Here is a 16,815-nt window from a genome sequence, read left to right on the forward strand (position 1 = left end):
GATTTGAATTGCAAACTTTGGATTGTCCCCCCCACCACCCCAATTACCCCTCTAGCCCCCATGCAACTACACCTCTTCCCTCTTCCCCCCGCCCCTCCCCCCTCCCCTCCCCAAACTACATCCCGACCCACCACGGGACTCTGCCCCCCCCCCCACTGTGTTCACTCACCACCCTCAATCCCGACAATGTTCACCTCTCTCACCCCTGACAAGGTTCAGCCCCCTTCCTTGCCCTGGCAATGTTCACTCCCCCGCCCTCCCCAATCCTCACCCCGTGAAGGCGCGCTGAGGTCCCCCCCACCACTCCCTGACTATGCTGACGCTTCCAACATCAGCTGGTCAGGAGCCAGGCATTCCAGATGGTGAATTAGGAGAGGGAGTGTGGTAATGATTGAACACTGTCCTGGACAGGGGAGGAGGGTGAGCTCTATCCAGGGGAGAGGTGATTAACGTTGCCGGGAGTTGAGGACCGAACATTGCTAGGAGTTGAGGACCAAACGTTGCCAGGAAATGCAGCAAGTTCTGGACAATATCCAGGCTTGGGCTGACTGGCTAGTAGCATCCGCACTACACAAGTGCCAGTCAATGACCATCTCCAACAAGAGAGAATCTAACCACCACCGCTTGACACTCAATGGCATTACCATCACTGAATTCCCCACCGTCAACATTCTGGCGGTTACCATTTACCAGAAATGAACCGGACTAGTCATATAAATAGTGTGGCTACAGTCAGAGGTTCGGAATCCTGTGGTGAGTAGCTCACCTTCTGACTCTCCAAAGCCTGTCCACCATCTATAATGCACAAGTCAGGAGTGTGATGGAATACTCTCCACTTGCCTGGATGAGTGCAGCTCCCACAACACTCAAGAAGCTTGACACCGTCCAGGACAAAGCAACCCACTTGATTGGCACCCCGTAAACATTCACTAGCTCCACCACTGATGCACAATGTGTACCATCTACAAGATACACTGCAGGAACGCCTTAGACCGCACCTTCCAAACCCATGACCATTACCACCTAGAAGGACAAAGGCAGCAGACTCACGGGAACACACCTGAATGCCCTCCTCCAGACCACTCACCATCCTGACTTGGAAATATATTGTCGTTCCTTCACAGCTGCTGGGTCAAAATCTTGGAAGTCCCTTCCTAACAGCACTGTGGGTGTACCTACACAGCGGTTCAAGAAGGCTGCTCACCACCACCACCTCGAGGGCAATAAATGCTGGCCCAGCCAGTAACACCCACATCCTATGAAAGAATTTTAAAAATGGGAAGTTTAAGTACTGTGCATGTGTGCACATCGGGACTTCCTCAGGGTCCTGATTTGCTTCAGCAACATAAGTTAAGACCATAAGACCTAAGAGCAGAAGTAGGGCATTTGGCCCATCGAGTCTGCTCTGCCATTCAATGAGATTATAGCTGGCCTGATAATCTTTATCTCCACTTTCCTGCCTTTTCTCCCTTGATTCACTTACTGATTAAAAATCTGTCTATCCCAGCCTTGAATATACTTAACGACCTAGCCTCTACAGCCCTCTGTGGTAAAGAATTCCACAGATTCACTACCATCTGAGAAGAAATTCCTCCTCATTTCTGTATTAAATGGGTGACCCATTACTCTGAGATTATGCCCTCTGGTCCTAGACTCTCCCACAAGGGGAAACAACCTCAGCATCTATCCTGTCAAGCCCCCTAAGAATCTGATATGTTTTAATAAGGTCTCCTCTCATTCTTTTAAACTCCAATGAGTACAGGCCCAACCTACTCAACCTCCCCTCATAAGAAAATTCCTCCATACCCGGGATCAATTTAGTGAACCTTCTGTGGACTGTCTCCAATGCCAGTACGTTTCTCCTTAGATAAGGGGACCAAAATTGTTCACTGTATTCTAGGTGTATCTAACTAGTGCCTTGTATAGTGTCCTAAGTTAGAACCCTCTCCCTATATCGCAAGATTTGGTCCATGTTGTATTTATTTGCATGTTAAACAAGACCATATTATTATACAAAAGTAAAATGCTGTAGATGCTGGAAATTTGAAACAAAAACAGAAATGCTGAAAATACTCAGCAGGTCTAGCAGCACCTGGGGAGAAAAAGAAAAAGAGTTAAGAGCTAGCAAGCAAACTTTAATGCACCACCCTCTCCCTACCCTAGTTCTGTACCCTTTGCCTCACAGAGGCACCCTCCTCCAGCAGCAAGAGCTGCCTCCACTTGAAGAACTTCGGCCTCAATGCCGTTTTGGGGGAAGGTGCTCAAGATTTGCACTACTCGTGTCCTATAAAAAGTTTGAGCTTAGCTTCTGCATCTGAACATTTCTCATCACTATCCTCCCTCAGTGCTTCTCAACAATGTGTGTTATAATGCCCTCCCTGCTTCCAGTTGGTCTCTGTTTAGTACATACAAGGAGATTAAATCCCTTGCAACTTTGCTTTAGCAAAATATGGAAGAGATCGCCTGGCTATTACAATGCATCTGCAGAATCATACAATCAATGACATTTCTACAGAGAATATCACTACCAGATGCTTCCCCTTTACCCAGCAATGCAATGGAATAAAATTGCTATGATACTGTCACTGTACCTATTTAAATACAAAGCTGTAATTTTGTCTTGAGATCCAACTGAGAAGCATAACTCATCAGGCTGCCTGTTTGCATTTCGTATTGTATAAACCCCTTCTTTAAATTATTGTCATTTTGTTTCTTGCTCTTCACTGCAAGTTATTTTATTCTTTTTGCACAATGAATAATTTTTGCAGCTTCTGTATTGTGATTGATTTTTGTCACCAGAACACATTTCTATTGTTGGTGTTGCTGTCTGAGTTGGTGTTGCTATCTGAGTCTACTCAGTACAAGGAAGTGGAAGTCTCTGCAACCTCCTGATCTCTGTGCCCCTCCAAATCTGGCATTTTGCACATCCCTAATTTTAATCAACTCTCCATTTGTCAAAGGCCCTAAGTTCTGGAATTCCTTCCATAAACCCCTCCGCCTATTGACCTCTCTGTTCTCATTTAAGGTGCTCCTTAAACCTACTTTTTTGCTCAGGTTTTTGTCATCTGCCCTATTATCTCCTTTTTTGGCTCAATGTCAGATTTTGTGTGATAACATTCCACTGAAGCACCATGGGAAGTTTTACTACATTAAATGTGCTATATAAGTGTAAAGGGCTATATAAATGCCAAGTTGCTGTTGCTGCTGCAGACCCACATGAGCTTTGATGATGCTCCCTGACCGTCGGAGGGAACTGCGCAAAATCTCCTCAGTGTGACCTGCTTTGTGTGGCTCCAAAGGATTGTGTACAGAGGGTGCAAAATCTTACAAAAGGCATAAATTGTTTAATGTGTTGCTGTACTTCAATTCCTAACTGAATCAATTATCTGTCAGGTAGAACTGTATCTTTCTCTGATTCTATTGTCTCTTGCTCCATCCAATTCTTTATTTGTTCTGTGGAAATGGTTTACTTAAGTTGTTCTGGTCCTATTGAATGAAGGCCCTTGATGATGACTTGGCCAGGAAGAGCTGATTGATTCTGAATCCACTGCATGCTCTAGTACTGCTAACTATCAAATCATGTTCTGCTGCCTGCCCAGTTCTTTGCCAATGTAAGGAAATCCAGGATCTGAGATGTGGATGTTGACTTTTATTCAATTTGAAGAGAGCAGAGGTTAATTGATAGCATAAATCTGCCCTTTCTTCTCCAAGGTCTAAGTTTAAAGTTAGTGCGGGCTGATGGGCTCAAATTCTCTTTTGTCTGTTGCCTGCAAGGTGTTTCATGAAAAGACCCAAGGATAGTTGGGTGTGGGCCATTGACTCAAAATGGCTCACAATGTGGGACGAATAGGGAAACATGACTTGAGGTTGCAGGAATGGTGTAGAAATTGGAAATGTCACATTGAATAGGCTTTTGCGAGTATACTGTTGCTGTTTAGAGGCAGCATTGTTGTTCTGTAATGTGAAAGTCTTTGTTTTCCTTCTCCTCCTCCTTCCACTTTCCCCTGTATCCTTTTTCTCCCATAATCACATGCAGTCAGGCTCTTAATAAGAACAGATTTGAAATGGCAACCAATTTAACATTATGCAGAAACTAGCTAAGCAAGCAGAGTTGTCTTCTGATCGGGGAACAAGCCAGGGTTAAGACTTTGCACTGAGTTGGAGGTCAGGATTTAGTTTGGTTTATGGTGATGTAAGTTCTAAATGCTCCAGTATGAAAGAATCCAAAATGTAGACAAGACCAAAAAGGGAAAGGAAATGAGTGGTGATTTTGAATGATGACTGTTTTTAAGGTATCTTCTTTCTGTCTCTTGCTTGTGTTTCCTTGACCAACTGGCATCCCAAACTATTATTAATTGATCTCTAACCCTCGCCATCTCTATTCCTTCTCCCTCCCCCACCCCCACACCCCCCATCCCCCCCTTGAAGCTGCACCACCCTGTCTGCAATAAACACATAGACGTAATGTTTACTGCCACACTCCTCCTCCTCCTTCCCTGCCATATTTTAAGGCTTAGTACAATGCACCATGAGGTACTGAACTGCACAAACCTGTTTGATCCTTGGTTTGTGCCATTAACTGATAGCTGCTGGGATGGCAGTGGAGGCGATGCAGATCCCAAACTGGGGCAGGTGGGGAAAAACCAACCATGGTTACTGTTTCTGATGGTTATATGTAGCTTATGCTTGAATCAGTGATGCCATCCTTTGGTTGAATATTCTGATTTGGATGAGAGAATGAAGGGCTACTCTGAGCATAGAAGCCAAACCCAACAAGAACCGGGACTTTCAGAAAAAGGACAATTGGAAGGGACAGAATGGGTAGAAGCTGCATCCTAACACAGACACAACACACTGGTACACCACTTAGTCTCTAGGAAATTGAATTGCAGTTTGTGCCCAGAGAGCAAATTTTGTAATCTTTGTCTATTGGCACTATTTTGGCAACCACAATCATCTTATTGCTTTAGCTTTCCCTTTTGAAATGTACCATGTTGAATCTTCCCTAACACAAACCTAAACTACACCATTAAATATAGATTGTGTGTTAAGTGTAGGTCTAATACTCTATATGCTGGGGTCAGTTTAACTGCAGCAGTTCTGATACTTGAAGTTATTTTTTAAAATACTCCCTTTTGCCAAGGGCTGTTGATTCTGATTGAATGAGAAGCAACAGCCATTTTGAATTTTGCAGTCAACTGATAATGGCTGTGCTTGTATCAAGCCATGAAAAATTGAGAGCAGAGTGGATGATTGAAAGGGAAAGATCAAAACTTGAATCTCAATTATGAAATTTATCTTAAACTTAAGAACTGAGCACTTTGTACAGGTTAATTCCTTTGTCAAGAATTTTATTTCAAGTTATAACACAATGAACTGACCCACACACTTTACCTGTTCTTTCCTGAATTTAGTGAACCAGTGCAGTCAAATTGACTTAAGTTTGAACAATGTTTTGGAGAGAGCATGCTTTGAAAGGGCATTTCCTCTTGAACTTTCCTTTCCTGCTAATAAATGTGTACAGTCTGGATAGGGGATAAAGAGAGGAAGGAAAACTGTGGAATTGAAAGTAAAATAATGAATTTTTTGAAAACTTCCAGGTATGCAGAAGCAGGGACGGTCCACTTCAGTTCTAAAGAACGATCTGTTGCCCTTGTAGGTAGGACTGGTGCCTTTTGCACAGGAAGGTAAGTGTTTAAATGTTGTACCAAATGATTAATGAAACATTGAAATCATACATGAATTGGAACTGATGTCCTGCTGTAAAATGTGTTGAAAAGTATGGAGCAACTTTATTCTATTCAAATGGTTAAATGTTTTTCTCAGATGTTTCTGATCACCCTGAAAAAAATATATAAAAATCTCCTGCTGAAAATTGCAAGACTACTATGAATGGTCATCTACTCCACTAGTGGGAGCATGGCGAGACTTCCAGCCTTTTCTGCCGTGTGTAAATTTAAGAAACTCACTTGAAGCTAAGTTGAGTATTTTTAAATTCTGCATTGAATTATTTTAAAGGCCGCTACTATAGATCACCGCCCAACCATTTAAACTCAACTTTTGAACTTAGCACCTCTTCCACACAGGGTCTGAACAATGACATCACTGCTCGTACACATGGACAGCAAACAGAAATCTTTTCTACAAAGCAACTATCAAGAATCCATTTGTTCTTTACTTTTTACATAGAAGCCTGGTTTCCATTTTGCTTTTAAATATCCTAGGCCTCTGGCTTCCATACAGTTTAAATGAAAATTTATACACAAACATAAAAATGTTAGCAAGAAATTGTTCCCTGTTTCTGTCATGTATTTGGCTCAGATTGAACATCAAACTAAGGACATAGAATCCCAGAATCTTACAGCACAGAAAGGGACCACCTGGCCATTGTGTCTGTGCTGACTCTTCCCTTATTCCCACTCTGCTACCCTTTCCTCATAGTTGTTTAAGCCTTTCTCAAATATTTATAAAGGCTTTTATAGATTCTGTTTTCATCACTGATTGTGTTGGCATTCCTCATCCTTATGGCTCAAAGACATACTGGGTAATGCCTTTATCAACTGAGGCATTGAGAAACTTGACAGGATCATTATCTTTGCTGACTGCAGCCTGCTGATCACGAGTGTGTTTTCTGGTCATCCTCTGTTGTGGGCTATTAATCACAGTCTTGAAACTGCGCAAATATTATTTTGAATTTTATAAATTTTAATTGGGCTGATGTCTTTTGTAAAGCGAGGAATAAAGGATTGTCATATAAATGCAGGATGAGCTCAGACGCTAATATCCATCCTAAGATTTCAAGGAGTGTGTGGACTACTTTACTGACATAGTACTCAGGAAAACAAATTGCCTTCTGTGTTTTCAAATGTTAGAAACCCTTTTGCTTTCCTGAATCAAATATCAAAGGTGAAAAGAAACGTGCAGGTGAGAACCGGTTAGGCTCTGACTTACAATGCTCTTTGTCTCCCTGGTGACAGCTAATCCATACTATGCAGCATCCATGGCATTCTACAGGCCTGTGCTGTAGATGCAAATGTTTAAATATTGGCCAGGACAGAAAAAGGAACCTCTCTAGGAAACGTCTTTGTTTTGTGCAATGATGTCAAAGATTTTTTGAGTGTGTAATTATAGTTCTTGCTTGTTAGTCTAAAGTGGCAATTAATGTGGTGATTCTTTGAGTTTATATATCTTCTTCTGATTGTGGATATTTGCCCAGCATCATGAGTCTAGTTTGAAGTCTCTTGTGTTCTTAACATCATTTATTTTGCCTACATCATATATGTTGTTTCTAGTATTGTTTCCTGTATTCTTTTGATGTGGTTATTTACAGATTAATCCTATGTCCGAGGCGTTCTTCCTTATTTGGTCTGTTGTAAATTCGGTATGAGTATGATATTGAGCCTTATGATTGAAATTAGAAAGTTGTGGCAGTATTAATTCTGTTCATAGCAGTTTAATCACAATTAAACTTTTCTCCAGTATTGACTTAGAACCATAGAAAAGTAACAGCACAGAAGGAGGCCATTCTGCCCATCTTGTCCATGCCAGCCTGAGGACACCTAGGTGCCCTTTCTAATCCCACCTTCCTGCACCTGGCCCATAGCCCTGCAGCTTACAGCACTTAAGATGCAGATTCATGGTACATTTTAAAAGAGTTTAGAATTTCTGCCTCTACCACCAACTTGGGCAGCGAATTCCAGACACCCACTAACCTCTGCATAAAAAAGTTCTTCCTCTAGTCCCCCCTACACCTTCTGCCACTTATCTTGAATCTATGTCCCCTGGTTCTAGAATTCTCCACCAAGGGAAACAATTTTATCCTGTCCACTCTAACTATTCCCCTCATAATTTTGTACACTTGTATGGTAGTCATTCGTATGATGGGCAGCGGTGGCGCATGATGGTGATATGCTTCTTTAAACCAGACCTATTGCTATGTCTACAGATTGTCCAGTGTTGTGCTTTTATCTGTGGTATATTGGGGGAATGAATTGAGCGGACTGTCAGTTGTGCGGTTTTGTGATGCATGGTTGATCATGCTTATGCTCAAATAAACACATGCACCAAGCACTACCTTCTCACTGTGATATTGAGTGAGTGGAGGGATGGGTGCAACCGTGAATTGACTGACCCGGAGTGCATAGTAAACAGAGTGGTAAAAGTTGGGAATTTGATGCAAAAGGTGAAGGAGGTGCTGCATCTTTCCACCAATCCTTGTAGTAGTTGGTGTTGCAGATAAATATTTAGGCAAATCTATCTATAACTTAAACTTGATCATGGAATTAGTTTAAAAACTATAAGTTGACTAAACCCATAGACTCATTAATTAAATAAATAAAACAGCCACATAGGGGTGTCAGTGCAGGCAGTGTGGGAGTTTGTGGAGAGCACTGCAATCCCAGCCAACCATATCTGAAGTAAGTATCTGCAACTCAAACTTCAGCTCAGAGTTGTTGAGCTGGAGTCTGAAGTGCAGACAGGGAGGTGGAGAGTCATGTAGACTCTTGAATCCAGGGGCAGTCATACTCTTAGGTTAGGAAGTGGTACAGATCTGGTTAGTGGTGAGGGGCAGTTAGTTCAGAACAGTTAGTGGTGAGTGGCTAAGGCCTAATCTATTCCTAAGGTTTAAAATAGTATACAAATTGGTGGTAAAATTAATAAACTATATAAAAAAGTAACATAAATAAGTGAATAATATAGTTAAGTAATTGTTTAAAACACATTAAGGATGGCAGCACAGGTGATGTGTCAAGGCTGCAGCAAGTGGGAGCCTGGATAACATTGTGATCCAGGGCAAACATATCTGTAGTGTTTGCATCTTGAGGAACTTTGGCTCAGTGTCATTGAGCTGGGGCTGAGCTGCAGACTCTGTGACACATAGGGAAGGGGCAAGTTACCTGGATGCTTTATACCAGGAGGCAGTCATAGCACTTAGGATTGGATCTTCTGATTTGGTCAGTGGTCAGGGATAGGGAGGGTATGACTGCGAGTGAGGCAAGTTAGGGGACCCAGAGGGCAAGAGTGTATGCCTCTGCAATTGTCAAATAGGTTTGAGGTTCTCAGCTTGTTTGAATGAGAGCGGTGAATGAGCAAACTGACCATGGCACTGTGGTACAGGAAGCCATTCAAATGTGGGGAGCAAAAGGGAATGTAGTGGTAGTCGGGGACAGTATAGTGAGGGGGATTGACACTGTTCTCTGCAGTGAAGAGTGAGAGCCCAGATAGCTGTGTTGCCCGCCCGTTGCCAGGGTTTAGGACGTCTACTCAGAGCTGGAGAAGAATTTGCAGTGGGAGGGGGAGGACCTGGTTGTCCATGTAGGTACCAACGACATAAGAAAGAGGTTCTGCATAGAAAGTATGAGGAGCTAGGTACTAACTTTAAAAGCAGAATCTTACCTGAACTGCCTGCAAATTGGCATAGGGTACATAAAATTAGAGAGGTGAACACGTGGCTCAAAAGACTGATGTGGGAGAAGTGGGTTCTGGTTTGTGGGGCATTGGCACCAGTATTGGGGAAAGTGGGGGCTGTATAATTGGGACAGTCTACACCTGAGCCGTGCTGGGACCAGTGTTATTATAAACTGCATAACTAGGGAAGCAGAGAGGGTTTTAAACTAAATACTGGGGGCAAGCGATCAAATGTGGAAAGATGTGGTATATCAAAGAGTAGAGACAAGATAAGAGCAGAGAATATTGGGAGATGAGGGTCGGAGAATGGCAAGAAGGGACTGAGAGAAAAAACCTATGAATGCATCAAGAATCAAGACTAGATGTCACACAGAACAAAAACACAAAACTAAAGGCTCTGTATCTGAATGTGTGTAGCATTCATAATAAAGTAAACAAATTGAAAGCACACATTGAAGTAAATAAATATGATCTGATAGCCATTACAGAAACGTGGCTGCAGGATAACGAGGATTGGGTCCTGAATATTGAGGGGTATATGACATTCAAGAAGAATAGGAAGCTAGGTAAAAGTGGAAGGGTAGGATTGTTAATCAAGGATGGCATTGGTGCAATAGTTAGAGATGACCTTAGTTCAGGAGATCAGGATGTAGAATCAGTTTGGGTAGAGATGAGGAATAGTCGAGGAAAGAAATCACTAGTGAGAGTGGCCTACAGGCCTCCTAACAGCAGCCACAAGGTAGGACAAAGTATACAAGAAGAAATATTGGGTGCTTGTGATAAAGGGACGGGAATGATCATGGGTGACTTTAATCTACAAATAAAGTGGAAAAATCAGATTGGCAGTATCAGCCTGGATGAGGAGTGCATAGAATATTTTCAAGATGGTTTATTAGAGCAGCATGTTCTGGAACCAACCAGAGGACAGGTTATATTAGACTTGGTATTGTGTAATGTGACAGAATTAATTAATGACCTCAGGATAAAGACACTCCTAGTTGCAGTGACCGCAATGTTATTGAATTTTACATCCAGTATGAAAGGGAGAAGAGTGGATCTAAGACTAGTATTTTAAACCTAAATAAGGGCAACTATGTGGGCATGAAAGCTAAGCTAGCTGAAGTGAACTGAGATACAAGGCTATGGGATAGATCAATAGAGAAACTGGGGCAGACAAAAAAGGGGATACTTCAGAATACTCAGAATAAGTATATTCCAATTATAAAGAAAAATTCTAAAGGAAGGACCCACCATCTGTAGTTAGCTAAAAAAGCTGCGGAAATCATCACACTTAAGGAAGAAGCATATAACTGTGCAAAGACGAGTGGCAGGTCAGATGATTGATCAACATATAAAGAACAGCAGAGAAAGACTAAAAGGTTAATTAGGAGAAAGAAATTAGAGTATGTGAGGAAGCTAGCTAGAAATGTAAAAATGGATAGCAAGAGTTTCTATAGGTATTTAAACAGAAAAGAGTAAGAAAAACTTGTGTTGATCCTCTAGGGAGTGAGAATGGGAGCTAATAGTAGATTATAAGGAAATGGCATATGAAATGATCAAATATTTTGCTCCTTCCTTCACTATAGAGGATACAGAAACATTCCAGTAATAGCTAGAAATTAGGAGGTGGAAGGAGCTTGGTGAAATTACAATATCTAGGGAAGCGGTACTGAACAAACTGATGGAGCTGTGGGCTGACAAGTCTCTGGGTCCAGATGGACTTAATCCTAGGGTCTTAAAAGAGGTGGCTAATGAGGTAGTAAATATGTTGGTGTTAATTTTCCAAAATCCTCTAGATTCTGGAAAGGTTCCATCAGACTGGAAAGTATAAAATATAACACCTCTATTCAAGCAGGGAGGTAGGTAGGAAACAGGAAACTATAGGCCAGTTAGCCTGATGTCTGTCGTGGGGTAGGTGTTAGAATCGATCATTAAAGACACTTAGACACTTAGAAAAACACAAAGTAATTGGAAAAAGTCAGCATGGTTTTGTGAAAGAGAAATCATGTTTAACCGATTTACTAGAGCTCTCTGAAGGAGTAATGTGCTGCGGATAAAGGAGACCCTGTAGAGGTACTGTATTTGAATTTCCAGAAGGTATTTGATAAGATGCCACAGCAAATGTTATTACGGAAATTAAAATCCCATGGTGTCGGGGTAACATATTAGTGTGGATAGAGAAAACAGAAAACATAAGTGGGTCTTTGTCTGATCGGCAGCTTGTGACTTGTAGGGTCCCACAGGGGTCTGTGCTGGGCCCTCAACTTTTTACAATTCACATCAATGTTTTAGATGAGGGGAGCGAAGGCATGTTAGTTAAATTTGCAGACGATATAAAGATAGGTAGGGAGGTATGTTGTGAAGAGGACATAAGGAGTTTGCAGATGAATATAGATATTGGGGGCTGTGCCATAGTGGTATTGTCATTGGACTGGTATTCTAGAGTCCTAGGGTAATAGTCTGGGGACCTGGGCTCAAATCCTACCACAGCAGATGGTGAGATTTGAATTCAATAAAAATCTGGAGCTAAAAGTCTGATGATGACCATGAAACCATTGTTGTTTGTTGTAAAAACCCGTCACTAAAAGTCTGATGATGACCATGAAACCATTGTTGTTTGTTGTAAAAACCCGTCACTAAAAGTCTGATGATGACCATGAAACCATTGTTGAATGTTGTAAAAACCCATCTGGTTCATTGATGTCCTTTTAGGGAAGGAAATCTGCTCCTTACCTGGTCTGGCCTACATGTGACTCCAGACCCACAGCAATGTGGTTGACTCTTAAAATGCCCTTTGAGCAAGGGCAATTAGGGATGGGCAATAAAAAGTTGAATGAGTGGACAAAAATCTGGCAAATGGAGTATAATGTGGGAAAATGTGAGCTTTTTCACTTTGGCAGGAAGAATAAAAAAAGCAGAGTATAAAAAGGAGAACAACTGCAGAATTTAGAGGCGCAGAGGGATCCAGGTATTCTCGTGCATGAGTCACAAAACGTTAGTATGCAGATGCAGCTTGTAATCAAGAAGGCTAATGGAATGCTATCCTTTATTTTGAGAGAAATTGAACATAAAAGATGTTATGCTTCAGTTATACAGGGCATTAGTGAGCCCGCATCTCAAATGCTTTGTGCAGTTTTGGTCTCCTTATTTAAGGAAGGATGCAAATGCATTTGAGGCAATTCAGAGGAGGTTTACTATATTGATAACTGGAATGAGTGGGTTGTCTTATGGGGATAGGTTAGATAGGCTGGGCTTGTTTCCGCTGGAGTTTAGAAGAATGAGGGGTGACTTGATTGAAGTATATAAGATCCTGAATGGTCTTGACAAGGTGGACATGGAAAGGATGTTTCCTCTTGTGGGTGAGTCCAGAACTAGGGGGCACTGTTTTAAAGTTAGGTGTCACCCTTATAATACAGAGATGAGGAGAAATTTTTTGAGGTTTGTGCGATTTTGGCACTCTCTGCCTCAGAAGGCTGTGGAAGTGTGGTCACTGAATATTTTTAAGGCAGAGGTAGAGCGATTCTTGTTCGGCAAGGCAATCAAAGGTTATTGGGGGTAGATGGGAATGTAGAACTTGAAACACAAACAGACCATCCATGATCTAATTGAATGGCAGAGCAGGCTTAAGGGGCCGAATGACCTACTTCTCTTGTTTCGTATGTTTGTAACAAGAGAATGTGACTGCGAGTCAGGCAGGTAATGGGATCCCAGGTGCAATTTTGATGAAAGCTACAGCATTAACTCTATTTTTCTCTCCATTGATGCTGTCAGATCTGCTGAGTATTTTCTAGCATTTTCAACTGGATAGCAGTGGTTGACAGTATAATTCTCCTCTAATCTGTATCGAACCTTGGTTAAACCATATTTAAGAGTACTGTGTGCAGTTCTGGTTGCCATATTATAAAAAGGATATAGAGTCAATGGAGATGGTCCAGAGAAGATTTACAGTGATGAAACCAGAAATGTACGGGTATACATTTATACATATATTGCAAAAAGATTGACAGGCTGGGCCTCTTTTCTCTTGAAAAAAGGCTGAGGGGTGACCTAATAAAAGTCTTTAAAATTATGAAAGATTTTGATAGAGTGGATATGTTTCCTCTTGCCGGGAAGAGCATAATGAGGGACCACCCATATAAAATGGTCACCAAGAAATCCAATAGGGAATTCAGTGGAAACTTCTTTACCCAAAGAGTGCTGAGAATGTGAAAGTTGCTACTACAGGAAGTGGTTGAAGCGAATAATATAAATGCATTTAGCGGGAAACTAGACAAGCACATGCGGGGGAAGGAAATAGGTGGTTGCAATACTAGATTTAGATGGGTGGAGCCTCAAGTGGAGCATAAACACTAGCATGGATGGTTGGGTCAAATTGGCTGTTTCTATGATTCTTGGCTGGATTTTCCACTCCTAACCAGTGATGCTGCTGGAACTTGATTACTTATTGGGACATTGGTTGACTGGCCCCAGCTATGATGTCATGTGAAGTTGAATTGCTTATTGACATTTAACATCTAGGGTTCACATGTGCCTGAACCTTTGGGCGGGGTGATAGAGGATTGTTGGTACCATTTAAAGATGCACCTTAGCATCAGTTGCTGACTTTGTGAAAGAGGGATCAAGAGGAGACAGCTGGATCTTTGTTTTAAAAAAAAAACGTTGTTTGAAAAAAAATGAAAATTCCAGTGGTTAAGGTCTGGAATTCATTGCCTGAAAGTGTGGTGGAGGCAGATTCAATCAAAGCATTCAGAAGGAGTAGACCATTTAGGACTAAGATGAGGAGAAACTTCTTCAATTAGAGGATGGTAAATCTATGGAATTTTCTACCACAGAAGGCAGTGGAGGTCAAGTCACTGAATATATTTAAGAAGGAAATAGATAGATTTCTGGACTCTAAAGACGTCAAGAGGTATGGGGAGAGTGCAGGAGTATGGCGTTGAGATAGAGGATCAGCCATGATATTGAACGATGGTAAAAACAAAAAAACTGCGGATGCTGGAAATCCAAAACAAAAACAGAATTACCTGGAAAAACTCCTGCGGTCTGTCCGCAAGAATGACCCAAACCTCCCTGTCGCTTGCCATTTCAACACTCCACCCTGCTCTCTTGCCCACATGTCTGTCCTTGGCTTGCTGCATTGTTCCAGTGAAGCCCAACGCAAACTGGAGGAACAACACCTCATCTTCCGACTAGGGACTTTACAGCCTTCCGGACTGAATATTGAATTCAACAACTTTAGGTCGTAAGCTCCCTCCCCCATCCCCACCCCCTTTCTGTTTCCCCCTTCCCTTTTTTTTCCAATAAATTATGTAGATTTTCCTTTTCCCACCTATTTCCATTATATAAATAAAAAAAACCCCCCACTAGAGCTATACCTTGAGTGCCCTACCATCCATTCTTAATTAGCACATTCGTTTAGATAATATCACCAACTTTAATTTTAACACCTATGTGTTCTATTGTACTATTGTCGTTGACATCTTTTGATGATCTGCTTCTATCACTGCTTGTTTGTCCCTACAACCACACCCCCCCCCCCCCTCCACCTCTTTGTCTCTCTATCTCTCCGCCCCCCACACACACACCTTAAACCAGCTTATATTTCAACTCTTTCTTGGACTCGAACGCAAGTTCTGTCGAAGGGTCATGAGGACTCGAAACGTCAACTCTTTTCTTCTCCGCCGATACTGCCAGACCTGCTGAGTTTTTCCAGGTAATTCTGTTTTTATATTGAACGAGGGAGCAGGCTCAGAGGGCTGAATGACCTACTCCTGCTCTAATTTTCTGTTTTTGTCTGAAAAGGAAAAAATGTACAGAGTTACGGGAAGAAGGGGGGAGAATGGCAAAGGGCGAATTGCTTTGCAGCTAAGACCATGGTTTCCAAGATGATATAACCCAAAATGTATTTAACAGTTGCCTTCACACAGATAATTGCCTCAATGGGTTCCTACAATTCTTCAGTCGGACTGGTGATGCACCATCAGAAGGGTTTTTCCCTTCTCCCTTTCAGTATTCTTAGAGGGCCAGTTTAGCAGAAATATGGGGGTTATAGTTAGAGGTACATGTAGCTGCCTGTTGTCGTCATCAGTCATCTGCATTACTTGCTCTTATGGTTGTTGCAAGAAATATGCTCAAAGCATCTACCTGACATTAGTTTGTATCCCACTTCTCTGTTTATTAACCCTATAGGATACTAAGAGGCAAAATTATCCAACAACTTTTAGTTGGTGCTGTTTGCTTCCTGGATGCAGTGTGGAACTGGATCAAACCTCATTTATCATGATGCATACTGATAAACAGTAACACAGTTAATAATCCTGTAGCTGAAGGCTGGTTTTGATCAAATCAGTTTGTCATTTGATCTTTTGTGCATTAAGTTTGTGTTGCATCATATCCCACTATTGATTTCCTGAGTATTGTAGCAGGAATTAGTCAGGCAGAACAGAATAGTGCTTGGGATGAACAGCCTAGTGGCAATGCATCTGTTCAATCAGTAATAGCCTGCACATTCATTACTGTGAGGAGGAAGCAACCTAGCAAACGCACAGCATCTTAATCCATTCCCATCCAGTGAATATGTTCTGTGCTACATGCCAATAACTGCACACGTTGCCCTTTTATTTAATTAAAAAAATAACATTTGCTGAAAACCCAGATTCATTTTTGCAATAGTTTTATATTAAATAGCATTTGCTTGCAAGAAACAAGTGGATTAAAGAAATGGCTTGATAGACACCAGGGTATTCTCATTACTTCAACTCTACTGAACAGTACGTGATACTCTTTGGCCCTTGCGTTAAAGCTGTAGGCACACGGACAATGGATCGATCACTGGTATAAATCATTGCGGCAGAGCACAAATTGTGCATCATAACAGGATAGAAAATGACAATTCTAGGCTATTCCATGAGTCAGGAAGCAATGCTGCTTGGCTAATTGATTTACCAGTCCTTTAAAGAACAATTCTCTCTCTTCCTTTCTCCCCCTTCTCCTTTATTCTTCACTATCCTTTTTTCTCTATCCTTTTTAATTCACCATTCTCTCAATATCTCACCCGCCCCTCTTGCTCACCACCTCTCACCTCATCCCTTCGTTCAATTTCTCTACTTATTACTCTAACCGCAAGAATGCATTTCTTTCTCCAAACAAGCTCCATAAATAATTCCTCACATTATCCATATAACTGGTCCATTTCCCTTGAACCTCATCAATCTGTGTTAACCCTTCATCTGGTCTCAAGGCCTGGATGCAAATATTTACAAGAAGCTCCCTCCATATTGCTATTGCAGGAGAGGGGATACAGAACATGTGCCTATGGAATGTAACTGTTACTGCTTTTTACAGTATTAAAGCCAGTGGCTGTAGAGATTTGTGTGTATGTGTGAACGTCATCCTGTTAATCTTGCT

General features: G+C 41.7%; 1 protein-coding gene across 4 annotated transcripts in view; it reads left to right on the top strand.

Annotated features, from left to right (window-relative positions):
- Positions 1–16,815, top strand: part of capn15 (calpain 15) — a 305,123-nt gene that overhangs the window by 77,795 nt on the left and 210,513 nt on the right. For all 4 annotated transcript variants that reach the window (XM_041206519.1, XM_041206518.1, XM_041206515.1 and 1 more), the window contains exon 2: positions 5,601–5,687. Coding sequence is in view for 1 of the 4 variants with exons in the window: in XM_041206515.1 (XP_041062449.1) it covers positions 5,601–5,687 (87 nt within the window). In the remaining 3 variants the exon portion in view is untranslated. The remainder of the gene's footprint in view (positions 1–5,600; positions 5,688–16,815) is intronic.

The sequence above is a fragment of the Carcharodon carcharias genome, chromosome 15, assembly GCF_017639515.1.
Source record: "Carcharodon carcharias isolate sCarCar2 chromosome 15, sCarCar2.pri, whole genome shotgun sequence".
Taxonomy (NCBI): domain Eukaryota; kingdom Metazoa; phylum Chordata; class Chondrichthyes; order Lamniformes; family Lamnidae; genus Carcharodon; species Carcharodon carcharias.